At 38.8% G+C, this 26,698-nt stretch overlaps 1 protein-coding gene across 4 annotated transcripts in view; it reads left to right on the top strand.

Annotated features, from left to right (window-relative positions):
* ASXL3 (ASXL transcriptional regulator 3) overlaps positions 1 to 26,698 on the top strand; it is a 123,971-nt gene that overhangs the window by 17,402 nt on the left and 79,871 nt on the right. For 2 of the 4 annotated variants that reach the window (XM_062633488.1, XM_062633489.1), the window contains exons 2-3: positions 5,263 to 5,326; positions 7,128 to 7,210. In XM_062633488.1, the coding sequence (XP_062489472.1) occupies positions 7,155 to 7,210 (56 nt within the window). In that variant the 5' untranslated portion in view covers positions 5,263 to 5,326; positions 7,128 to 7,154. The remainder of the gene's footprint in view (positions 1 to 5,262; positions 5,327 to 7,127; positions 7,211 to 26,698) is intronic. The other 2 variants (XM_062633487.1, XM_062633490.1) reach the window with 1 other exon arrangement.

Below are 26,698 nucleotides of genomic sequence, written 5' to 3'. Positions count from 1 at the left end.
AAGTTATACAGCAAACCTTTTAATGTCTCAGGAAAAAGAAATTAAACAACTCTTTCAGCTTTCAATCAAGAAAACAGCATGTATGGAAGTGAATATGATTGGGGTTTGGTGCTTCTTAGTTTGTTTTTTTTTTTTTCCCTTATTTCCTTAGTAGCGATTAATGTGTTCACACTGGTAGTAGTTCTTTCCTCTGTTATCTGTAATGTAAAGGCAGCTGACAGGGCACTCATATCCATTCTGTGCCATTAGTTCCAGTCACCTAAACATGGCCTCTCTTCATTTTTTACAGGGGTAGGTGCAAAACTGGAATTTTTATCCCTTCTGGAATTGGAGGCATTTCAGGATTGTGGCCTGTGTGAGCACCAAATGAGTGCAGATTTCAGTGAGGTTGTTGGGTGGCAGAGCTGTGTTTTGCTCCTGGCGCCTTTTATGCAATAATTATTCATAGTTGTAAACAGCTTTGCCCATGTTTTTCAGCTGGGTGCACTGAAATAGTAATTGAAACTTCTACTCTAAAGTAAATAAGTAGAGAATATGGTCTACAAGCCACAGGAAGTTCACAGTACAATTTTACCTGTCAGCACCTAAGAGCTACAGTGTGCTGCTGCCTAGCTATTCAGTATCAACTGCCTAGGCAGCACTTGTGTACCTGTGTCTGGATTTTGGGGAACCCATGGCAATGAGCTGCATCTCTATGAATGTGCTAATGTTGCAGGAGGTAAAAGACACAAGAATGTACTGTGGGAGTGTACTGTAGTAGGGACAGCTGAAGAAAGGTATTTCAGTAGGGATTCAGAAAGGTGGAAGATATAGGAGACAGGGTATTGCAACACTTCAAAAGATGAGAATGTTACTTTGAGTGCAGAGAAAGCCTGATCAGTCAGAGGCTATGGGGTACTGTGATAGCAGGAAGGGGTATGGCTTACATGGCCAAGCTGAAGGCTGGACTGCACTGTCAGAATTGAACAGTCATTTCATTCTGAGAATCTGGATGGTCCATCACTTGAACTGTAGTCATCACTAGTAATCCTGCTGCTAATAATGGTACCCATACAAGGGTAGCAAGTTTGACATCCTGCTCAAAGGGGTATGTATCTTTGATCCTGATCTTACAGAAGTCTGATAGGATTCTGTGTGCACACTGGGTTCATCCTGTTACAGCCACTGAGGTATTTATGGATCTTTGCTGACAGAGCCTTTAAGTGAAAGTTCCTGGTTGCTTGGACAGGCTGATTGCATTAGTTGAGAGAAATACGAAGGTTTCGTTTTGTTCAGTATGTCAGACCAGATCAATAAGTTATTATAAGTCAGTTGTTTAGGGTTGAAAACTTTACCCTGTGTTTTCTGGTGATGAATGAGGCCGCTAGCCATGGCAAGATATCATTGCTGCTAGAGCTTTTGTGCCTTTTAACAGAGTAACACAATTGTATGTTTAATTTTAACTGAATTGTAATCCAATTTCTTTTGAATTCAAAATGTCAGGCATGCAATTTTATCTGGAATTTCAAAGCACTGTTGCTGCCTTTCTATCAGTTTAAAATATGACATTATAAATAAATTAAGAAAAGAACAATAAAAGGGTCCAGACATCTCAGAACAAGCTTCAAACCAGCCAGTCAAAGCAATGGAATCAACAAACAAATCATTCAGCTTCTTTCTTGCTCTTTCCTTTCATTCAGTATTTTAGGAGATGATAACGCTGTAGGGTTAGAAAAGCCTAGGTGGCTTCAGACTGACTTGCAAACATTCTGTAGCAGAAATTCTCATGCAGGAAACTTCCACATGTTCCCTGTAGCTCATGCTAAAGGAACTGTAAAGTGCTTTTAACTGAAAGAGGACTGGGGAAAAATGGGGTTTGGGTGTACTTTAAACCATTTGAGCTCTACAGGTCAACAGCATTATCTCTGAACCTAAAAAAAGTGTGGACTAGCATGCATGCACATAACTGATGTTAAAACTGAATATATTTCAGCAGGTTTAGGTATTTTTACGTGTTGTTTTCTTGTTCATCTTAGGTTTTTGTTCCTTTCCTTTCTTGATGGTACTTTTATGTGTAGTGATGCATGGATTACAGAGACAAATTCATAGTATGGAGTATATAGGGAAAAATGTCTTGTGAAATGCACCTTATTCTACTCAGATTTTACAGCTTCCTTATTGTAGCTGCAACTACTCAAAGTCAAAAGCCCTACAAGAATTATTACTCCTGTTAGCTTCTTTTAATATTTTAATACTGGGAAACTACTTTTTACCTTTTTTTTGAATCAACATCAGCAAGAGTTCCATGAGCATCTGTTTGAGAATTTATGTTAAAATATGTTGTATTGCATTTTCCCTTCTTATTTTCATCCCTCTATTCTCTTTTTCATGTATCATGCACCCTCTCTTTTCTCAGTCTTCTTACTCTTTTCTCCCCTTCATCCATCTCTATACCCTTCCTTTCTTCCCCCACTCTGTACCCTGCCCTACCCTTCTCTCCTAACCATTTACCCTCTGTCTTCACACAAAGGGCTTTGAACTTTTACCAGGCTGCTGATAATTCCCCAATGACTAAAGCCGTTAATCAAAAACGAATACAAAAGGTTTGAGTGGGGCATTTCCCACAATAGAAGTCAGTCCTCCTGTTAACCTCACACAAGCAGCTGGAAAAGACAATGCTGGATTTTTTCCAGGATGCTGTTCTTGTACCCTGGTTGTGACTCCATCTTTCAATTCATCAGTTTAGTAATGAGTGGCTAGAAAATGCATTTTATGCTTAGAAGAAGGAGAGTTATTTTTCTGTTCTCTTATCTTGCTGTCTTTCAGCAGTAAAGGTTGTCAGTTGTCCAGTTCAGCCTGCCTTGTATTTTAGCTGTTGTGTGGGAGCACTGGCAATAACTGTACTGTTCCTTTCTCCTCCCAACTTCTTTAAATAATGTTCTAAAGAGAATTGCTTCAGTTTGTGAGTAGTGGCTCAGCCTATAATTTGACCAAGCAGACATGATAAAATGATCTGTATTTTTGTCAGCTACCTGACCTTGAGATTTCTGCAGGCAGCTTCCAGAAATAGAAGACGTTCTGCCTGGTTCCAGCTAACTGTATTTGGGTTGCACAGTCAGCATCAACAAGCCCACTGGACTGTTCTGCCTGCTGCTTTTGGACCATAGCACAGCATCAGACCACACTTGGTTCTGGTTTAGAAGAGTCATTTTCTGTCAGTAGTGGCTGCTTCTCTGGCAGCCCTTCCCACTTTCTGCAAGAATATTTATGGGTGGCAAGAAGGCCGACTTCATAATTCTCCTTTTTTCGTGCTGTCCCTCTGCTTGTGTCCCCTCTAGTGGCTGAAGTGCAAACGATTGAGTAGATCTGGTTCACATAGTCACAAGTACCTGTGTGTATATAGATTAAACTAATCATTCCATTAACTATATGGAGGTTATCTTCTGGTTTTGTAGGCAAGCTGAGCATTCAGGATTTCTCTCTTTGTGCAAAGCTGAGAGTCTTTGCTCTGGAGTCTTCTTGTCAACAGTTCACTAGAAAGTGTTTTTTTCCCCAGTGTGGCAACTGAGTTTTCTGAGCGGTTGTCAATTCACAGAAGGTAATAGATGCTATGGTGAGAAAAGGAATTTGGACTTCTTCTTGTCCCATATAACTGACATGACTTTTCTGATGAAATTGGGACTGTATGTGTTTGTAGCATCTGTGTAATTATTTAATATCACTGAAGTTATGGGTTGGTACATGTAGGTGTTAACAAATATAACAATTTGTCAGGCTGTTACCATTTTCTGGGAGGTTTGATTTCCACTGTGTGTGGTAGGATCTGAGTTCTCTTTTCTTTCAACCATTTACCAGGGTTTGAATGACCACCAAGAATGTGTTCAGTGCAATGTCTACTTCTTTTCTCATCCAGACTGTCATGATGGTTATCAAATTATTTGTCCCAGTTATTTAGTGGCTGTCTCTTTTTAAGCCTGTTGTTGAATGGCAGGAATAAATAGAGCATATTTGATCCTCTGTGATAGAGGTTGCAGTCAGTGCAAACCATTCTTCTGCCATTGTCCTTCTTACACAAAATACATCGAAGCAATCATATTCTTTATGACAGTACTTTGGCATGTTTTAATTTCAGAGTTATTAGTCCTGCCCATATGAGTGTTGGTGGATTGAGTGGGAGGAAGGAGAAAGATAGTTAAAACAGATAAAGGCTTCCTCCCCTGTTGCCTATTACTTTTTCTGACCAAGAAGTCTGTGACTTAACTGTGCTACTGCATTTTAGCATTTCATTTGCCTTAAGGCACAGTAATTCAGTTTGAATATTAGAATATTAGAAATGCAAAAGGGATTGCGGGCTTTTAGCAGTGTTAACAGTGAGATACAGAAGCAAGAGACACCAGTGCAATTATCAGTTCAGTTTATTCATTAGCTCACAGACTGTTAAATAATACTCTGATGCTGTTTTCCATAACTGGGGGAAGAAAATGAGATCATCATTAAAATGTTTTTACAAGTAATTATTTTTACTTTCTTAGTGTGATTAACGGGTAGGTTAAAAATGGGGATGGAACACACATGACATGACAGCATGGAAGGAGGGGCAGAAATAAACATCTTTACTAAGGTTCTCTGTTAAATTAATCTTTGTTCTGATAAAGAAAACTTGATCAGGTACACAAAAATAAGATTTGCAACTTAAGCGGTGTTTGAATTGGAGAATTAATGATTTTCAGTTAGGGTATGAATAGTTCTTTAAATAACAGCCTTAAGAGGGTTGGATGAACAGACTTAAATTCATGGGGTATATGAACTGCAGCCCACGCTACATGTCCGGCATAAAACAAGTCCATACAATGGGCAATTGTTTGCTTCAGCATTTTCAGCCTGTCTAACATACTGTGCATTTCAGTTTGTCATTCTATCCTGACTGTGTTCACTTCATACTGTGGTATTTGAAATCTGCCTTGTGGGTTTGATTAAACTTTTGTAGTGGTGCTGTACATCCTACTTGTTGGTTCCATTGTTGTTTGGTGAAGATGATCCTCTGCATCTGTATGTCTGGCCATTGCTTCCACAACCAGTTCAGTGCAGCTTCCTCAGCACAAACTGCTCTCCCTTCTCCATTGTCCAGAGCACAGTGACTTCTGATGCTTGTATAGCTTTATTGTTTCCTTCCTGTTATTGTCAAACTCACATGGTAATACTTGACACTTTTACTGACTTTATAGAGTAGGATGTGATGTCGTAGAGAAGGGGACAGGGCTACCCAAATTTTCTCAATTGCAGGGAGGAGCTGCCCAGGTGTGCTGAGGGGCCTGTACTCAGGAAGAGAAACAGGGAATCCTCCACAGTGAGTAACCCCACTTTCAAGCGCACACAGTTTCCTTCATAGCCGTGTCCAGTACAGTGTAGTTTCCTCTTCTGTCTCCTTTCCAGCTTGCCCTCTGGAATGTTCCCAGTTCAGTTCTTTTGCCTTTATTTTGGTGTATTCTCATTTTACCTTGTCCTTTGTCTTCGTTCTGAAGGTTAAAGTTTCCATTTTTGTCTCTTCACGTCATTAATCCTTCCTCATCCTAGTCTTAATCTTTATACACATTGTCATTTTTCCAATGTGTCATTGTGGTTCTGTCACTAACACATCGTATCGTTTCTCTTCCCTTGCTGTGCAATGGCCTTTTTCCCAGCCCTGTGCAGTTCCTTCCATCTGTACTCATTGCCATACTCTTTCCTACCCACTCTTCTTTCTCCTTTCAAATCACCTTTCGGTTTTCCTTTCCTGACGAGTCCCTTTTGAATCCTACTGATGTACATGAGATAAGCTCAGTTCAGCTCCCAGACCTTTCTAGTGCAGCCCTCACTTCTGCATTTTCCTTTCTGTAACTGAAAGGTAAAGGCTACAAAGCTCATCTGTAACAAAAACTGAAGAATTTGGTAAACTGTGCTTTGGCTGCAAAAGGGGAGAACAGGCAGTAAATCAGAACTGTAAAATGGCAGGAGAGGGCTGAGCTGGTCAAGTTGCAGGGAGTAGAGAGGCTTTAGATTTAGGTGAGCTGCTTGAATTATAGCCCTGATTAGCACCCTTCACAGTTTGATGACTTGCTTGATATGATGTGATGGTGTCTCTAGTTTCTAGTGGGCAGGTATCTACACAGCAGTAGCTACCTTCACAGTTGTCATCGTTTGCTAACTACTAGAGAGAAGCTCAGGATCAGACGAATTTGGAGACCAAACTGATTTCTTTCTTACCCAGGGTAGAAATGTAAGTTCTGGCTGAGATATGTTGGCAAAATTCTCTAGGAAGCTTGATTGCTGTGGCCTGTGCTGCACCTTTTACTGCTGATTGAAAGATTTCATTTTCCAGGGCTGTCAGTCTGGCACTTTACATGAACAAAAGAGCGGCTGCTTGTTTAACAGCTTAAAACTGATGGGGACAAAAAGGAAGTGGAAAACCAGAAAAATCTGTACGAGATGGTTGTATCTGGAGAGCGGAGTGGGTTACTTTGGGCTCAATTGGAAAAGGCAAAGGAGTGGAAAACTGAGCTGAACTGGAAAAATATACTGCACTCTGTCATGTAGCATCTTGTGTGCTGTGAGTGTTCTGGCTGCTTAATTTTTATTTTTTTTTTTTTTTTTTAAAACAAGAAGCATTTTAAAATTGAAACCTATCTGTGCCAATTCTCACAGTAGCTCCTGCTTTACAGATGGAAGGTTTTAGCCAGTTTTGTTCCAGAGGTCATGACAAAACCTAAGTATAAAATATTCAAATGACCTCAAATACTTCTAAAAACAAAACAAAAGATTAGCCGCCTCTTCTTCTTCTTCTTTTTTTTTTTTCTTCCCTCCTGCCTGAAAGGAACTCTGTTGCTGTATCATAAAATCAGTTGCATATTTCAACTCTTTTATTTGGAACCTGGTGAGATTTTTTCCCAGGCAGATGTAGCAGATGATGCACAAAATCAGCAAGTAAATCTTATCCTTGCTGCAGTTTCCTGGATTGTATCTGGCCTTCCAACAGACAGAGGACTTCAGTCTCAATGCTGCTGTTCCCTGCCTTTCACAAATACCTACATAAAAACTGCATGATCACATAACCTTTCAGATTCACAGGACAGCTGTGTCTTGTCACTTACACATGTATTATTTCTTTTCAGGCATTGGAAAAGTACCCCAACTCACCAATGACTGCAAAACAAATACTGGAAGTCATTCAGAAAGAAGGGTTAAAAGAAACAAGGTCAGTGTTTATATGATCTGTATTTTTGCTATCTCTTTGAAAGCCATCTAGGAATGGTACATTATCTTTACAAAACAGAAAGTGCTGGCTAATGGCTGAATTGATTTTCGCTACCAAAGTGGGAAATATAGCTGATGGGTTTTGTTTGTTAGTTCACAGCTTTTAAAATGGTTAGTGCTGGCTTAACTTTTTGCCTCTTAAAAGGGATCTGTGGGCCAGCTCCAGTCTAATGGCCTTTCTTTAGAAAGACAATGTTATCTGCTTAGGCAGTCCAATGCTACATCTCATTTTTGCTTAAGGTCCAAAGCTTGACAACTGGGTTGCTTCTGCCACCATATGCATGAACCAGACATGAGATGGAGCTAGACACCCTCCTTTTCTCACTTGGGTTTGTGGTCTGGCACTTAAATCACTGTTAAGACATGCTGGTGACAGGGGTTGTGCTGATAAAGAATTGGGATTTGAGGGAGAGGGGTCTTTGAACATTGGGAGCTAGTCTGTGTGGCTGCAGAGGCTGGATACAACTTGGCATACCTTGGATGCAGATTTCAACTGTGATCATTAAGCTGTTAGAGGATAGGTGGGTTATCCAGAGACTGTGGAAATAAACAGTTGTCTTCTATTGATGCCTGGCTGATATTGGCGTGCAGCTCAAGTTGACTGACAGCTTAGTTGATTGACCTCCAGATGGAAACTTGACAGGAAGTAAAATAAGTTAAGGAAAAACTGTTTGGTTGTTGGGGGCCTCCTACAAAATGCAGTTTCCTTTTCTCCAAATGTTATAGTAGAAATTCTCTATTCTAATGAGTTGTTTTAATACTTGTTGCTGTCTCAAAGCAAAGGGAGGCATTCACTTTTATTTACTTTCTTTTAGTGTGGAACCTAAAAATCTAGGGCAAGATAACTTCAAAGCCTGTGCTGAGTAGTAGTAACACATTATGTCTATTACATCTGAGTTTATTCTGGTGAACCAGAAGTAATCATGGGACATATTTTTACTGAATTCATTGTTCTTAAAAACCAGAACGCTCTGCATGATCATTTGCACTGCATAATCGTGCACTGCTTTGTTGGTAGCCTCATAACACGTTTATAATAGCTGCATTTTGGTAAAATTGCACCTTTTGCAGATATAAAATGCTTTAGTGCCAGTCAAGAAATAGTACATTGAGTATATTTAGTAATGATACCATGGAAACAAGGGCATTAAAACTTTTGAAAACGAATATTCAAATGTGTGTTATGCTGCAACGATTTGCATGCAACAACAAAAATCAAGAAAACCCAACTTTGAAAACCCATTTTTATTAAAACTCTGCTTTTCACAGCACTGAATGGATTGCTTTCTTCTTATGTCTTGTAATATGAGAACTGCATGCGAGAGGCTCACAAGCCTGATAATAGCATTTCTTTGTAATCTTAAAAATTCTTGCTTCTGTGAACAGTACATTAACAAATTTTTGTGTGGAAAATCTATGGGAGGTAGTGAAGGCAGTGTTTTTCTGATTTGAATACATAAAATGTGAAAGCCCTTTTCAATTGCTACAGAATGAATAATATGAGGATTCATGTAAAGAGGTTCAAAGCTAGATATTCTTTAATTTCTTTAGTTACTAAGAATCTGAGAGTTGCAGGGAAAGGAGATTCAGATTCATTCTGATTTTCATTCATGGTATTGTGGTGGGGCACTGAAACAGGTTGCCCAAAGAGATGATAAATGCTCCATCCCTGGCAGTGTTCAAGGCCAGGTTGGACAGAGCCTTGGGCAACATGGTCTAGTGTGAGGCATTCTCTGCCTATCGCATGGGGTTTGGAACTAGATGATCATAAGGTCCTTTCCAACTCTAACCACTCTATGATTCTATGTACATGCAGGTGTGTGTGAATGTATAGTAGATTGCAGGATGCCATATATGGTCATGATTATCTATGTAACTGGTAAGGTTAAAATTCAGTGTTCTTTACTCCTTACTTCAAACATTGTACCTACATTATAGGCTAAGTCATCCTAAACCGATTAGCCTCAAATTTCTAACTTCTGCAATTGCAGAACCAAAACCTGTTGATTCTGTATTTATTTTTCTAAAGTATTTGGATTCTCATTTAACTTCTGATTGTGCATGTTTGCTGATTGGGCCTCAGTGCGTAAGTAATATTCTGTTTGCACCGTTCTTGAATTTAGTCTTCCATTTACGTCATCCAGCTCTGCACTTACTTGCAGTACCTTTCTGCCAGTATAGTACCTTTGTCATTACTAAAGATGATTTTTCCTGGTCTCTATGCTTCAGCCAGCTAAGATGAGCAAGAGATGTAAATTTATGATGTACAGTCATCTGGTCATAAGCAGTAGAACGGCTCTATCATATTTTATTCTTTATTGATTTGTGTGTTCTGTATTGATTTGTGTACAAGTATGAACTTGTACCAGCAATATGTTACTACTTTAATATACTTTACTTATTACTTTATACTGATTATCATTGTTGGTAGAACCTTGGCAATCCTAAATGGAGTTCTTAAAAAAATTCTCCTCTCTACTGTTCCATTTAGAGATGAATGAGATTAATTGGCTAAGTCATTTTTCAAATATATTGCAGCACTAATTAATCTAAAGCTTTTTGCTGTGGTAGTAAATCTGAATGAATAACATATGGTTTTTTAGCAATCTCATTGTCATTATGTGTAATCTTATAAAAGAGACTGTCAGACTATTCAGCTTCTTTTCTTTGTTTGCAATAAAGACATCAAGTTGCACATTTGTTTTTTTTTTATTACTCAAACAATTAAATACAATAAGGAAAATTCCAGATTTACAAAGCAGATATATGTTAGAAATTTAAATGAAAACTTACTGACATGTCCTGTGAGAGGTTATACACCAGATTCTTGCATCTTAATTTTGTTTTTTAAGTATCTTTCCTGTTTTGATGATCAGTTGTAAAATGGTCAGCAGGCAGACAGTTTACCTGCTAATTAGAAAGAGTAGAAACTTTTAAGACAAACCTTTTTGGGATGTAGAAAATATATGGTTTTCTTCTAGGGGGTATGAGGGAAGGTGTTAGAAGTATTTGTTTTACATTCATGCTTGTGCTTTTAGTGAACAGTGAAAGGCCAACACACCTGTACGCTGAAATCTCTTTACAAAGAAGATAGGCAGCAATTTACTCTAGTGCACAGTGCCTTGGATTTTCCTTCCTAGCATCCACTGACCTAGTCTTTTGAAAACAATTCCCTGTCCCACTGTAATTTTCCTAGACTTGGAACCTACTGGACTCTCCTAGCACAGGATTTTGCGGTTTTGCTAGTGTGACAGAGACTGCTAGTCAGAGTATGATCCACTTTAGCCTTAGTGCTCCTTTTCCACTGTGCTGCTGCCTTGTTAATTGTTCTCCATCTTATATTTCTGCTGTTACTTATTCCTGTTAAGGTCTAATATTCACTTTATGAATTGTACTCAGGTCTTCTGCAGACCATTTCTCAAATTTAAGATTACTGTAACATGTAGTCTTGTCTTTTAGCATGCTTGCAACCCTTCTAAGTTTAGTGTCATCTGCTTATCAGAGCTTGCTTCCTTTTGCAGCATTGTATTTATCTGCTTATGAAAATTGTATGAAAAACTATGTCCAAAGACTCATTCAGTTGGGCTATATGATACCTATTGCTGCTTCTCTAACTACAGGGTCTGCTACTGTGTGATAAAGAAAGTTTTGATAGATCTGAAGTAACTTGACAGATCTATGTATCACTCAACTTCTTATCTGCTAAATTCTTCTAAATATTTTTTATTCTGTAATTTGGGGGAACTGAAATTCAGTAATTCAGTTTTGCTGCATCTCCACTTTCTTGGTCCTGCCTTTTTTTTTTTTTTTTTTTAAGCTAGTCATTAGATGTTACCCAGTCTTTAAGAACCACTGCTATCCTCTACAAGTTGTCAAAAATGACAATTGATAATCTGGAGACTGGTCTAGTCAGCTGTAAATACCTTATGGTGAATTTCAACAGGTTTAACTGATTTGAGAACATCTAATTTAACTATCTTTTAATATTTTTTTTCTGTGTTTGTTCCTTGTGTTGGTTTTAGTAGCTGTCTAATCACAGACAGCTTTCTAATTAGGTGTCAACAAAGAAAAAGCACTACCACTCCTGTACGTTTGGTGCAAGAGCTCAGTGCCACCCCTTCTCAGAAGAACAGGCCAGTTTCCTGTTTGTGTGTGCTTACAGAGGTGTCGTTGTGCATGGTGGGTGGGTGGGTAAGATTGCTGAAATTTAGTTTCCTGAAACCTGTTTTCTTATTTTTGTTTCTCCTTTATTTTCCAAAAAATTAAGACTCATCCCTTCATGAACACTCAATGTGTTCAGCTGCTTCTTCCCCACTGGGTCACATCAAACCTAAGTAATGCCTTCCATCCTAACTGCATTTTACGTCTTCTGTTCAAGGATTTTTGTTCCTAACACAGTTCCAGGAACTTTCCAGATTCTTCTTTGTCCCTGTGTCTGTCTTTCTCCAAGAGGTGCCTACATGGTCATAGTGGGGATATTTAAGTAGGTCATGTGTGTTAAAATTTTTGCTGATTCTTACAGGAAAAAAAAAAAAAATCTCTAATTTTCCTGGTTTATTGCTGTATTTAACTCTGACCCTAGTAACATTCTTGGTTTTGCCCTCTTTCATGATTAACGGAAAATTGCCTGCAGGGCTACCAGGAATAACCTATTTATTCCCTTCTGTTTGGGGCACTGCACCTTCATGAGGCATAGGACCATTTGAAGGCTGTTTAAGATTATCGGGGAGATAAAAATAAGTTGGTATGATTTAGGTGTTTGGGTTAAGGAAGGGAAGATTTAGTTTACATAAGTCTTCCAGTATGTAAAACATAGGAAAAAAAGTAAGGGGAAAAAGTTACCCTGCATGTCTGATATGGATAGGATAAGAAATTAGGCCTTTAAATTGTAGCAAGAAAAGATTCCAATTAGGTAATACAAAGTTCCTTTTTTTCTTCTAGCAGGTATAATTGGTTTCTGTCATGGACTGTAGGGGAGATGTGAAAGATCTCTAAATCTCTCTAGTAACAATTTAGATGTGTGTCAGGAGTTACGTAGATTTGGTTGATCCTGTCTTAAACTAGGACAATGAACTAGCATATCCCTTGATCCATATTTTTCTATGGATTTTTTTAGGTCAGCTTGCAGTACTTGGGCCATACATGTTGCTTGAATCCTACGGGAGAATATCCAGCCAAATTCTGATAAATGTTTGATGCTAATAACTCCAGATTATGTCTTGGCTTTCAGTAGTTCCCTTTCTCCTTTGCTTGGTGAGGCTGAGAAATTGACTTGTCTGGGTAAGAATAAAGCCACAGATTCTCAGTACAAGTTAAAAGCCAATAAACTTTCAAAATGGGACAAGCAAAGTTTAATTTTTTGGAGTGCAACTTTAGCCTGCAGCTGTTAGCTATGTACTTTTCTCCTCCATTACACTCAGGATTGTGAACCCTGGAATGGGATAATTTTATAGTATTTTTGCTGTTCAGCTAGAGTCACCGACCTCTGTATTGCCAAATGACTGACTATTCTCTTCAGGCAATTCATAAAAGAGGTTAAAAAAATCCTTTCATCACATTCTGTTTTTAATTTTTCATCGGGAGTCTTACTCTTCTTTCTTTTGACGTTTCTTTGTTGATCTTAATTTCAACTATGAAAATCGTGGCATCAGTCCGAACTCTTCCTCCTCCTCCTTTTTCTCTCTGCATATTTTGTCTTTTGCTACAAGATTAAGCTACCTATTGATATTGTTGTGATAGTAGTCTTTCAGAAGACTGAGATGCTTGCCACTGGCTCTGGCAGTAGCACTGTTTTTCTGTACTCTACCGTGTTGATAATATCTATCATGAATGATATCATAACATAGTATGTCTTTTGAGTCTAGGAAAGCTGCAAAGTATGACCCTAATAAATTTCAAGTTACTCTTACTAGATTTTACACTCTTTGTGCAGAAATACTAAACTAGTGGGTTAGCTAGAATTAAACCCACTTTGAACTTCTGAGTAGAGTCATCAATGAAATACAACACATGATCCGTGCAGGGTATGTCATAAGCTTTGAAGTAAGATGGTACTCCTGCAAATATTACCTTCACTTCTGAATCCTTTGATCTTTTTGACACTGTCTGTTTAAGCTTTTGCACACTTAGAGCTATTGACTTAAAAATAAAACCCCTTCTGAATGCTGCTGTTTCTGTAAATAGGCTAAATGAGCTGGCAACTGTCTCCCGTTGTTATCATTTTTAAGTTCCTTTATTCTGTATGCATGTAGACAGAGGAATTTTTACTTCCTTTCCTGTAAAGTAATTCCAAGATACTGTTGTGGTTCATAATTATTAACTAATTTTAGTTTTTTTCACTTACACACAAAAAAAAAAAAGAAAAAAGGAACAAAAAAGGGGGGAAAATAAAGGAAAATAAAAAGGCAAATGCCTACCAAAAACCAAAAAGCTCTTAAAAATTTCACTGAAAGAACCACAGTTTTTGTCTTAAGGCTCTGATTGTTTATGGAAGAGTACAGATAGTTAAGAGGCTTCTGTGGTTGCATATGTCTGATAGAATTTACTGGGGAGCCTCTTCAGCTGGAGTGCATTGTTTTGTCTTGAAGGTAATTATTCCCTGCAATGGACTGAAAGAAAGCCTTGATGGGAAAAGGGAGAGCAAGTTTTTTATGTTCTTTATCCTGGCATTATTAGGTTGATTTTTATGCCTCTACAGATGTGGCTTTTGGCTCTAAAGCAGTGAAAGAAACAAACTTTTAGTACAACCTGTCTTTCTGCATAAATTCACTTCAGACACCTCTTTGAAAGTCTGTTTTTCCCAGTATGACAGCAAACTGCCTAATTTGGTAGGCAGTTGTAATAGCAGCAATTTACCAGCTGAAAATCTCAGGCCTGCTCCTTTTTGCCTAGGCATTCCCAGCATTGTTATGCCATAGTGCAGTCTAACTGGTAAAACCTGATGGGTTTTCCTACATTATTGCATTCCAGCACTGGAACAGTAACTTGGATCATGACACCCGTAACACCTTTGTGATAATTATTTCAGGTTTTGATGGTGATGTAGCCCTAAAACTACTATGGTATTAAGTCAGCATTAATCTTCCATCTTGTCAAACTGAGTCCCCATCCCATGGTCTCTAATTACCCTAATCCAATGTCATCCTTTTTCCCTTTGCATACATGGGAACTCAAACTCAATCTGTTTGACCATTGTATATGCCTGAAATTTTCTTAAGTAATACAACCAGATTTCAGTATTTATTTCACCTTCTGGCTCAGAACCAACCAAGCTTTCTTCTTTAGTTTGGTTTCAGGACTAATCATAAGGAAATAAAACCACAACTCCATAATTTTATCATGTATGGGACCTTCAATAGGTATTTTATAACTGTTTAGAAAAGTTCATATGCCTTCCTGTTTTGTACTTCGCCCTGTTTGTCTGTTCCTGAATGTGCAGGTAAAATGAGATTTCAGAACAGCTGATCCTCTGTTTTCTTTTTTGAAGGATTATGATGTTACTGTTATTTTTCCATAAACATTTTTGCACTTACAGTGTTCAGTACTTCAGTTTTCCATTTGGTAGAATAGTTCTCTGTGTGCTAAAACATATATTGTAACAATCTTTCCACTTGCCATGAAAATAATAGGAAATAGTGCTGCTTGGGCTTGTTTTTTTTTTTTTTAATTTTTTTATTTTTGAAAAATATCTGCCATGAAGTTGTTTGCTTTAAATCTATGAGCAGCTCTGCAAAACGTGTCTGCATTGGGGATTGGGAAAGGAGGAATCCAGCCTGTGTAACATACTTGCTTGCTTTGTACTATCAAAATATCTTTATTTTTATATGTATTATATGTATATATATGCACATATATATATATATATATAATTATTTTTATATATTTTATTTTACCTGTGCAGCTCCTTAGGTTTCTGCTCCTCACACCCCTGCCCAACCTGTATTTTCTCAAGGAACATCATGTTAGTGCAGTGTAGAAAGCTTTTTTAGTGTTTGATGCTTCACTGGTAAAGGAGAGTGGTGCATATGACCATTAGGTAGCCAAGTTATAATAATTCAGTGGGAATGTGAAAATTTTAAAAGCTAATTTATTTAGCTGTAATAAGAAAAATTCCATTTTTCTTTGTTACCAAAACCTTCAAAAATATCTTTCAGAAACAGAGATTTGATAGAATGTGTTCTTCTTTATGTCATTGCTCTGATGTGAAGATCTCTCACATACATTAAGTTACACAAGTAATAAACTACTTATTAAAATACAAGTCAGAAACAAGGTCTTCAAGTGAGCTTAGTATCAGTGTATGCTACTCAGGGGCAAAGTGCAAGAGCTGTTGCTGAGTAGCCAGCAGCCCTGTTCAACCTTCTTGTGCTTAGAAAAGGCAAGAATAATCTACTGTATTTTCTTTCAGAAGTACTTGGCAAATGCAATTCATCATATAAGCCTGTCGGGAGCAGCCATATATATCAAACTTTCAAACACAGTATGATATGGAGACTTTAGCTAAAAGGAGTCACCTTTTGAAGGAGCGCTCTGGTAAAATATTCTTAGGAAAAGAGTTTTATGCTGTTGAAGACTTAAAACCTGTAGTGAAAATTGAAGTCTGGCTGGGAACTTGAAAGCATGCCTGGTTTAATGGATTGATGAGCTTTTGTTGCAACATCTGAGTAACCTAAGAAGCTGCTTTTTCTTGCAGGTGTGAAATGAATTATTCTAGGTTTTAACTTGCTAGTTGCTGATAGAGATTTATTTGTTGGGATTGGATTTTTTTTTCTCCATTTCAGTTTTGTTGTCTGTATTTCTCTTTTGCATTGAAAAGATAGTCTTTAAACCTATTGGTTATTACTGCTTTGAATTTCATTTATCACACAGCTGACTTTTGTCTTTATTTTTAAAGACTGTGTCTTAAGGGACATGCACAGCATCCCACAAAATGGTGTAATCTTTTTCTTTTAATGCTATTTCTGGTATTCCATAGCAACTGGGAAAAAAAAAAGCCTGAAGTAACACTACAACACAGGCAATGCATTACAAATTTTCCGCTTAGTATTCAGTAAATTGTCAAGTCCTTATTTTCATCATTAGCATATTTTTCACAGAGCAGAAGCATAGCTGTTTTTGGCAGACTGAATTAAATGTGTTTTACTTGAATGTGAAGAAGAAAACATTGTCAGGCTTTCTATGAAAGCATCATTTTCTAGTAATAATTTATTTTCTGGAACAGTTTGCTGTGGGTGTCTTTTATCTTTCTATAAAGATCCAGGTATGTGTTTCAGTATAACTGTAATTAAACCATTTCTTAACTGAAAGGGAATAAAATAGGAAAAAAAATTTCTCATATTCTTCATATTGCGTGAGCTGAAAACTTTAGTGGCTCTCTTATAGTCATGCACTGGTATATTAATTTAAAATTTTGAAGTATGTTTTTATAGAATCAAGGCCTAAAAAAGCCTCAGAACTTCACTAAGTACTATGAAAAAGTACAGGTATAACTGTGAATAAAATTTTATTACATTTATATGATTTTTTTTTTCCTAAGGCTAGCTGATAGCCATTCCATTTTATTTATTTTTGATCTCATAAGTAGTCATCTTAATTATTGTAAAAGTAAACTACATGCACACTCTTTGTTTCAAAACAGATTTTAAAAGTGCCTAAATATGTTTTGCTAGCTTACATACTACTATGTGAAGGAAAAACATGTTTTATGGAAGATCTGATTTTCCTTCAGTGGCATAGAAAGATCGCATCTTCTGCTAGTAAACCACATAAACTCTGCCTTTGTCAGTGAGGCTGTTTAATGATAGCTGTATGCTAGAAGCAGTAATGATGTGGCTGGCAAATATTTGCAGTAGCAACAGAGAGCTGAGAACCAAAACATATATATCAAATTGAAGTATAAATAGAAGAACTTAAATGTTGTATGTATGAAACTGTGTTCATGTGCTTGAGTGTACAGATACACCCACAAAGTCACCTTTGTATGCATACCCATGCACTTATATGCATATAAAGTTGTAAACTACAAAATTATGCTCAAATACAGCTTTTGTTCAGTTGTTGCAATAGCAAAGATGATGGGAGGGAGCTCAACAAAATCCTAAAAACTGTTTTGCTGTTTGCCCTCAGCAGATAAAAAGAGAGTACAAATTGATATTCGCCTCCCCCCTCTCCTGCCTCCTCTCCCTCTACCTAATTTCTTTCAGTTTTCATTTTATTTATAATATGAGAAAAAGGGAAATGGGATTTAGTATGACTTTTCCTGGAAGGTAGTAGTTACTAAAACAAAACCAAGCACAAATACCTAACTGCTTCACCCTATTTAGCATCTTATGGCATCCATAGCTACTGCTGTATCTTTTCTATGTTTCAATAAACTTCTTTAAGGTATGTTTATCTGCTGTCAGAAATCTATCAAGGTACACCATTCTGTACCTTTTTTTCCCCCTAAAAGAGCTTAACTTGTGTGCCTTTATATTTCATTTACAAATAAAATAAAATAAGGGTAGGATCTAGACAATTTTTTTTTTTCCCTTGCAAATGGCCCCCATTACTTGTTACTGCTTTCTTTCTTTTTCTTATGTTACCAATACACCTGGACTGAAATACTTTAGGTAGCCATTATCAAATATGCAATCATGTCAAAAGTAATGTGTCCCCAACAGTCATCACAAAGGAAAAAAAAAAGACCTATAAAGGACAGTAAGAAACTTTCTGAGAAGATATCTTTAAGAATATATGACAAGCAGGAAGTTATTTTGCTTTTTTAAAGACTTCTTGCTTTGAGACAGGGCATCTTATCATAGCCAGTGAAAATTAGGCAATTTCAAACTGTATGTATACTCTTAACTGTCTGTCCCCTTCATCCAAAATCAACACTACTAAACCAAATCCAACTGTTAACCTTACTCTGTTTGTAGTAGTAGCTTAAGGTTATTAATGTAAACAGTTACATCAAAGTTTGCCCATGACACCAGGTTGTGTTCCTGGAGAAGAGAAGGCTGCGTGAAGACCTCATAGCAGCCTTCCAGTATCTGAAGGGGGCCTATAGGGATGCTGGGGAGGGACTCTTCATTACAGACTGTAGTGATAGGACAAGGGGTAACGGGTTCAAACTTAAAGAGGGGAAGTTTAGATTTGATATAAGGAGGACATTCTTTCCTGTTAGGGTGGTGAGGCACTGGAATGGGGTGCCCAGGGAGGTTGTGAATGCTCCATCCCTGACAGTGTTCAAGACCAGGTTGGAGGAGGCCTTGGGTGATATGATTTAGCGTTAGGTGTCCCTGCCCATGGCAGGGGGGTTTGGAACTAGATGATCTTGAGGTCCTTTCCAACCCTAACTATTCTATGATTCTATTATTCAGTCAGAAGATGTACTGAACTGTATAAAACAACATAGTAGTAGCAGAACAGACTGGGATCTACCCAGGTTGGAAGCAGCTCTATGGAAAAGGATCAGGAGGTCCTGGTGAACAAGAAGCTCAACATGAGGGAAGAGTGTGCAGCTTCAGTAAAGAAAGCCAATAGGGTGCTGGGTTACATCAACAAGGACATCATTAGCAGAGATAAAGATGTTGTCATCTCACTCCACTCAGTGCTTGTCAGGCCACCCCTGGAATGCTGTGTTCAGTTTTGTATAGCAGTTGGTCCCTGCTATATAAAAAAAAGATATGGACAAGCTGGTGAGGGTCCAGAGAAGGGCCACAAAGATGATAAAAGGACTGTGAAGCCTGCTGTATGAGGAAAGGCTGAGGTCTGTATGAGGAAAAAGACTGCTGTATGGGGAAAAAAAGTGGGTCTCTTCAGCCTTGAGAAAAGAAGGCTCAGGGGAGACCTTATCACCATATTCAGTATTTAAAGTATGCAAACTAGATGGAGACTCCCTTTTTACAAGGAGTCACATGGAAAAGATGAGGGGTGATGGACACAAATTACTCCTGATGAGGTTACAAGTGAACACGAGGAAAATTTGTCACAATGAGAACAATCAGCCATTGGATTAATCCCTCCAGAAAAGTCGTGAATTCCCCAACCCTGGACACTTGTAAGATTCAGCTGGATGGGGTGCTGGGACATTCTGTCTCAGTCATGCTTCACCTGGAAAGGTTGGACCAGATGATCCTTGAGGTCCCTTCCAACCTCATATTCTATGATTCTAGTGATACAAGATTATTTGTGCCCAGGTTTACAATCCAGGAATTCATTACATGATTGGTACTATCAGTTGGTTTAATATTATATTTACCATTTAATTATTTAAAAAAATATTTAGACATAGTGATCAGAAGACTGAATTTTGTTTGTGATGCCACAATACGTTACATTTCTTTGGCTCTTTCTTTGTATGTGTCTGTGTCTCAGTCCCTACATCCAAAGGGACTTTATTAATGACTTCATCATAATCAGGCTTTCTTTCAAATGGAATGATGTGGCTATTGGTAATGGCCAGTCTAAAACTTTTACTTTACTTATCAGTGCTGTGCTTTTACCAATTATTTGATAGTTACTATTGTTATAATTTTAAAACATAGTGTATGATATTTTGAAATTAGACTGACTTTTAGTTATAAGTTGAATAGAAACTTAAGTCTTTCAGTTCCTAACTTAATTAGCTGTTGTAAGTAAAAAAAGAATAAGATCATCTAAAAGCAGGAATTGTAACAGCTGGATTAAGTTAAAACACATAAAAGTATCTGCTCAGTCCTTTGGGGGAAGGAAAGACCTTTTGCTATGCCGTTTTGCCAAGTTAAACTCCCTTATGTACAATGAATAAAACTTGAATATTTCACATCCACCCAAATATTTTAATTAGATGCAGTACAATAAATCATATGTTGCTATAATTTTAAAGGTACAGGATGTATGTGACTGCTGTTCTGTATATATTTTCAGGCTTTCTTTAAGACAAGCTAAAAGCCCTTAACAAAAATAATTGAAGGACATAATTAACATATATAACTCAGTTGTAGTAAGTTGCCTTTATTTTAATGTAAAGTTTCAAAGTATCATCTTGCTTAGAGAAGTATTTTGTAGGAATAAATATTACTAACAAACAGTAATTTGCTTTTGGATCTAATCTTTTTGAATCAGTTTGACTTTTATGCCTGTGTTGGTGGTTGAGAAAAATATTCCCAAGTGCTGAATTACTCTTTAAATACAAGAATATTGAGAAAAATATTTTGTAAGGGAGTGTTTCTTTTCATTCATTCTTTCTTCCATGTGATACAATAGTTTTTTGTTTTGTTTTTTGTTTTTTTTTTGTGTGTGAACTGAAGATGTACAAATAGGTCATTCTCATGTTTTACCCTTTACTCTTTTGGGGTTGGATACAGTGTTTTGAATGCTAAAATTTTTGCACAATTATCCCAGAATTTGACATTCATTTTTAAAATTCTAAATTCCTTCAGTTATAAGTCATGCCTTAATTGAGAACTAGAGAGAAGAAGCAAAGAAGAAAGCTGTGGAGATTCCCCTGAATTTTTGTGAGTGGGAAGGACTGTAATATGATGCACTTTCTTTGTTTTGAATGGAATTGAACAAAAATTAAATTAAATGTATTGATTTCAGTCCTGTGTTTTTTTATCAGAATAGGACATTGCAGGATGCAGTAATAAAGGGCGATAAGAGAGCGGGGAGAGCAAGAAAGAGAAGACCAAGAAAAGGAGAAGAGGAAAAGAGAATAAGAGAGAGGGAACAAGATGTAGAGATGATGGAGAAGTAGAAAGATAAAAGAGAAAGGGACAGGAAATGAAAGAAAAGAGGAAAAGGGAGAAGGAAAAGGGAGAGAGAGAAAAAAAAGGAAAGAGTTGTATATGACAAGGCACTGGGAAGCTGCAGGAGCCGCCCCTATGAGTTGAGGATGGGGCTGCCCCAGGCAGACACAGACAATTCCAGCCAACTCCATTGGACCCACTGCAGGGCACTGGTGAGTCCCTTAGCCAAGATTGTGGTGTCTCTGCAGTAGTATGTTTGATAGGGCAAAACTAGCACGAGGAGGTTAAAAAAGAGTGTGAAACAGCAGTGTCAACCCCAAGGTCAGAGAAGGAGTGGAGAAGGTGCCCGAGGCACCAGAGCAGAGATTCCCTTGCAGCCCATGAAGGACCATGCCTGAGCAAGTATCTGCACTGCAGCCCATGCAGACCCTACTCTGAAATATATTGATATTTCCTGAAGGAGCTGTTGCTCATGGAGAGCTCAGGCTGGAGCAGGCTCCTTGCAGGAACTGCAGCCCATAGAGGGCCCAAACTGGAGCAGACAAAAAATATCAAGAGGAAGCAGAGGCAGAAAGGAGGTGTTATGGACCAATTGTAACACCCCTATCTACTGCTCAGGAATGGGAAGGTAGACTTGGAATCAGGAGTGAAGGAGGAAAGTTGAGCCTGGAAGTGGGGAGCTGTTGTTTGATTATTATAGAGGTTTTTTTTTTTGTCTTTGTTTCTGTCTACACAAATAAATTTTAATAAATTAATTTTCCCCATGTCAAGTCTGTTTTGCCTCTTACGGTAACTGGTAAGCAATCTTCCTTTATCTCAACCCATGAGATCTTTTTCTCCCTGTTTCCTTACGAGGAGTGAATGAGTGGCTGGGTGGGTTTTTTGGCTGCTGACCAAAGCTAACCCACTCGAAGAGGAAAGAAAGAGAAAGCAAGGAAGACAGAGAGAAGAAGGAAAAAAAAAAAGGTAAGGTAAGAAAAAGAGAAGAAAAAGAGGAAAAAAAAAGGAGAAGGAAAAGAAAATAGGGGAAAAAGAAATAAGGGGGAAGACAAAAAAGAGAGGAAAAGAAAAAAAGAGAAAATACAGGGAAAGAACAGAGAGAAGACAATGACAACTAAGAGAAGAAAGCAGAAAGGAAAGAACAGAGAGAGCATGAGAGAAGGGAGAGGAGGAGGAGGCAGGGAGAGAAAATAAAAAGAGAGGAAAAGGGGAGAGAAAGCCAAAGAGAAATTAAAGACATGAGAGAGAAAAGAGGAAGAAAATTTAAAAAAGAGGAAAAGAAAGAAGAAAGAAGAGAGACGAGAGAGAAGGAAAAGAAAGTGAAAGGAAAGAACAGAAGACAGAAATCAAAATGAGAGAAAAGAAAGGACAAAAAGAAACAAGTCCAAGCAAGTCCACTGTGGGTGAAGAATATGTAACTGTATGCCGTTAGCAGTGAAATTAAAATTTTTTTACTGTCTGGAAGAGCTTGTATGTGGTACTGGTATGTGGTAACCAAGACCCCGGAAATTACTTTCCATCAAGTAAAAACTGTAAAATCCTTATGTTTAAATAATTCAGCTTTAGTGGTTTCAGCATTACTAGTCAATGAATAGATAACTTCTTTCCAGGTAAAAATTTCCAGAGAAATGGTTATAAGCATTAAAGTCTTTCTTACTGATTTGGAAAACTGATTACATAAGCAGATGGGTGATGGGGCTGAAATGGCACCACCTAACAAATGCCTGCAGGCCAGCATGTTGACATGTGTCAGTTTTTAAGAATGGGCAAACTTATTAAAACAATTTAATTAGGATAACTCAAACTCAATAAGATTTTTGCTACTGAGGATAAAGAAAGAAAAATAAATCACTTTTAAGGTCTATATAGCAATTTGATTTAATGCTGTCCATTCTATCAGGGAGAAATATTACTTAATAAAGTAATCTCCTACTGCACTCATATTAAAGGCTGGTAGCTCAATGCTGAGTAACATCCAAGATTTAAAGATTTCTGAAGTGAAAAAATCTGTAATTCTCATAAAATATAAACAAGAGTTTTAGACTGTAGTTAGTGAACTTTGCTCAGCAATACTTTTTGATTACTTGGTTTAAATGGTTAAATATTGCCACAGTTTAAGCCTTTTCTCTGAAATATGCTTACTTTTTAATATTTAATTATAATAGGTCTTATTGCTGTTATGGTTTGCTTCTTGTGTTTTCATTTTATTACTAGGAGAAAGTGGAAGAAAATGTCTGTATGTAAGCATCTATTCTGATTTTATGAACCTAGTTGCAATTGGTTTTAATAGCAACGACTGGAAAACTGCATTGAAATCATGTGAGAGAGCAGGGACAAGCCATTGGGCTCGAGTGGAAGAATGTGGGTGGGAGTGGAGCTCTTTCAAGCTTGGTTATTCTGCTTTCTCTCAGCAGGGTGGTACTGATGCTTCTACCCTCCTCTGCATCTTCTGCCAGATGTAGCAACCCAAGGGGTTACAGCTCAGGCGAGCCAGCTGCATCTGGCATGTAGGGTTGGGAGTGGCTGGAGGGAGCATGTTGTGTTACTGACAAAAGGTGAAATACAGGCATTGCTCTGAGGAGTCTGAAATGGGAACCGGTTGTGTCAGTCTGAGGCCATCCTTCTCCAGTTACGGTAAACTAATATTGCAGCTGAAAGAATAATCCCACTCTCTCCAAGTTGCTTTTCCTGTTCTGGGCTGCCCACCACCATGGGTGCTGGCACAAGCATTCACATGGCTGTTGGGGAAATAATCAAACTTTAAAGAAAAACCTTGGCGGGTGGGAGTGGGGAGAAGGGGGGACAGAGAACATATCACAGAGGGAGAAATGTGGTCTGCCTTAGGGGGAAGCCACTCCAGTTGTTTTGAGTGGCAGAGTTGGCTGAAAGAGACATGAGCCCAGTATTAAACTTGGTGTGAACCTTGTTGAAAGCAGAAAGTGCTCCATTGCTTTATGTACAGGTACAGAGATGCACCATCACTGGCATACCTGCAGGGTTGAATCTTGTCATGGGCACAGCTTCGGTAACAAAAGCCCCTGTTGTGAATGATAGGAAAGGCTGGAGATTCTTCTAATCAGTCAAGGGAAGAGTGTGCCTGGAAGCTGTGGCTGCATTGGGATTGTGTTCCTGGTGTACCATGATAAAGTAGGAGTCCTACTCAGCCTTCTGAACTAGACCTAGCCCACACTGGTTTTCTGGCAACACTTTGTTTTGACGATTCCCTTTTTCACTATGCAACAGAGCTAATGAAGCTACTGTTGGATATTGCATGGGCTTCCTCTGTGGGTGGTGCAGCAGCTCAGAAGTCTTGTTCTTTTCCAGCGTATTTTATCAGTCCGTTGCAGATCTCCAGCAGAGGCAGCTAATCAGAGACATAGCAGTTGCACAGGTTTCCAGGCTTCTTCAGGAAGCTTCAGGGAAAATCTTCTGGGAGCTCCTGCTTCTGGGAACTTCAGAGGCTTGCTGCTGTAGGTCAAGGGTAGCCCATGGAGGCATTTTGCTTCTGTCAGATCTTGGGGTTTTTTTTGGCTACTTGATGGTTGTGGGCTACCTCTGTATTTTGTCTTCAGCTAACTTGACCAAGTGGTGTCAAGCACCTGTTTGATGAATGCTTGAGGAGTAGCTGGATAGCTGGCAGGCAAGGGTACAGCTCCCAGAGCCCAGGAAATGAGGAGCTAAGAGACCTAGCAGTTATCACAGCATTTAGTACAAGCGTGACACAATGGGGTGCAGAAAATTAGCTCAGGACAATGTGGGACTCCTGAAGACTGTGCAGTGGTGGTATTGATGTGCTGTAGAGCATGGTCGTCAGCAATTGTTCCTGGCACAACAGAGGTCTTAGCTCAGAGAGAACTCCAGGGCTGCACTCCTGGGTCTAGGAATGGCACGGGGGAGTGCTGTAGCATACCCCTGGGAAGTGCACTCTGGTCAAGGTGCTGAGTTGCCAGGTGAAGGAAGTCTGGAAGGAGATGAATAGACTGCAACCTGAGAAGGGAAAAACAGGATATCAGCAGGATCTTTGCAGAGGCAAGAACCCAAGCACTGCAATGTGAAGTAGAGGCAGCTAGGGATTATATTCAAATGAGAGACTGCTGATATTGGGAAGCTGGAAATTTCTGTCTGTCAATAGAAGGAAGATTCTCTGCCTGCACAGAAGGACAGGTGTAGTGCCTTGGAAGGGGGTGAGCAAGATTATCAGTGAGACATCAGAGCCTGCTGCATTTCAGCCAAACATGTAAATGAGGAAGAAATAGAGGGTGATAATTGTTTGAGACCATATTCTGACAGGCACCCATCAGCCAGCCTCATGTATTTGCTGTAGCTGGAGGTTTACTTCTTGTTAGGACAAAAGGGCCCAGGAAGGCTGTTTTATCTTCCTTGGTGAATGAAGATGGCCAATTTCAATGCATAGAAAGTCAAGTAATTGTGGGAGAAAGCCAATATGAATGAACAAGGGCAAATCATGCCTGGCCTGCCTTTCTGCCTTCTGTGATCAGATGACTAGTTCAGTGCATGAGAGGAGAGCAGTGGATGTTGTTTACATCAACTTTAGTAAAACCTTTGGCAGCATTTCTAATAGTATCTTCACAGACACATTGATGAGATAGGAACTCAATGAGTGGACAGTAAGGTGGATAGAAATTCACCTGGACTGCAGGGCCCGAAGTGTTTTGATCAAAGGTGTTAACTGCAATTGGTGACCAGTTACTAAGCGGTCTTGCTGAGGCATTGATTCTGAGGCTGTCATTGTTGAACGTTGCTGTTAAGCACCTGGCCAATGGGACAGAGTGCACATTCAGCAAGTGTGGAGGTGATCCCCAGCTGAAAGGAGCAGTTGGGACATTGGAAGACTGGGCTGCTGTTCAGAGGGATTAAGACAGCTGAAAAATGTGCTAACTGCATTCAACAAAGGCAAGAGCACACTCCTTCATCTGGGAAATTGTAACCCATGCAGCAGTACAGGCTGGGGGCTAACAGGCTAGAAATCAGCTTTTCAGAAAATTACCTGGGATGGTTACAAGCCAGACGTTAGTCCAGCAATGTGCCCTTGCAGCAAAGAAGCCCATATTGGGCTGTGTTAGAAGGAGCATGGCCAGCAGGTCAAGTGAACTGATCCTTCCCCTCTGTTCAGCACTTACGAGACCACATTTGTCCCGTTTTGGGTCCTCTACAGTACAGGAAAAAAATTGAGTGAGTCCAGTGGAGGTTCATCAAGATGGCTGGAGGCTAGAGCAAATGATATATGGGGAAAGGCTGAGAGAGCCAGGCTTGTTCACACGGAAGAGAAGGCTCAGGAGGATTTCATGGCAGTCCACAGCTCACTGATGGGAGGGTGTAGGGAAAATGGAGACAGGCTTTTCTTGGAGGTTGTACAGTGACAGCATGAGAAGCAAAGAATGAGAGGCAAAAGACACAAACTGGAATATGTAAAATTCTGATTTGATACTGAGAAAAATATTTTCCCAGTGAGAGCAGTTAAGCACTGAGGAGGTTGTCCAGAGAGGCCGTGAAGTCTCCATTCTTGGAGATTGCACAAAACTTGACTGGACAAGGCCCACATCCAAGCGGCTGTGCTTTGAGCAGGAGGTTGGACTAGGTGTCTTCTGAAAGTTCCTTCCAGTATAAATTAGGCTACAATTATATGAGTATGCAAACCTTAGTGGAGCTGAATGTTGTTCTTAAAAATAGCTGTAACTTTTTTTGGAGGGAGTGGGGGG

This window comes from Pezoporus occidentalis, unplaced genomic scaffold (assembly GCF_034315485.1).
Source record: "Pezoporus occidentalis ecotype Australia unplaced genomic scaffold, CSIRO_AGI_Poc_V1 ctg4, whole genome shotgun sequence".
NCBI lineage: Eukaryota > Metazoa > Chordata > Aves > Psittaciformes > Psittacidae > Pezoporus > Pezoporus occidentalis.
Note: the sequence above shows the minus strand (reverse complement) of the source record. Positions and strands in the feature narration are given on the sequence as shown.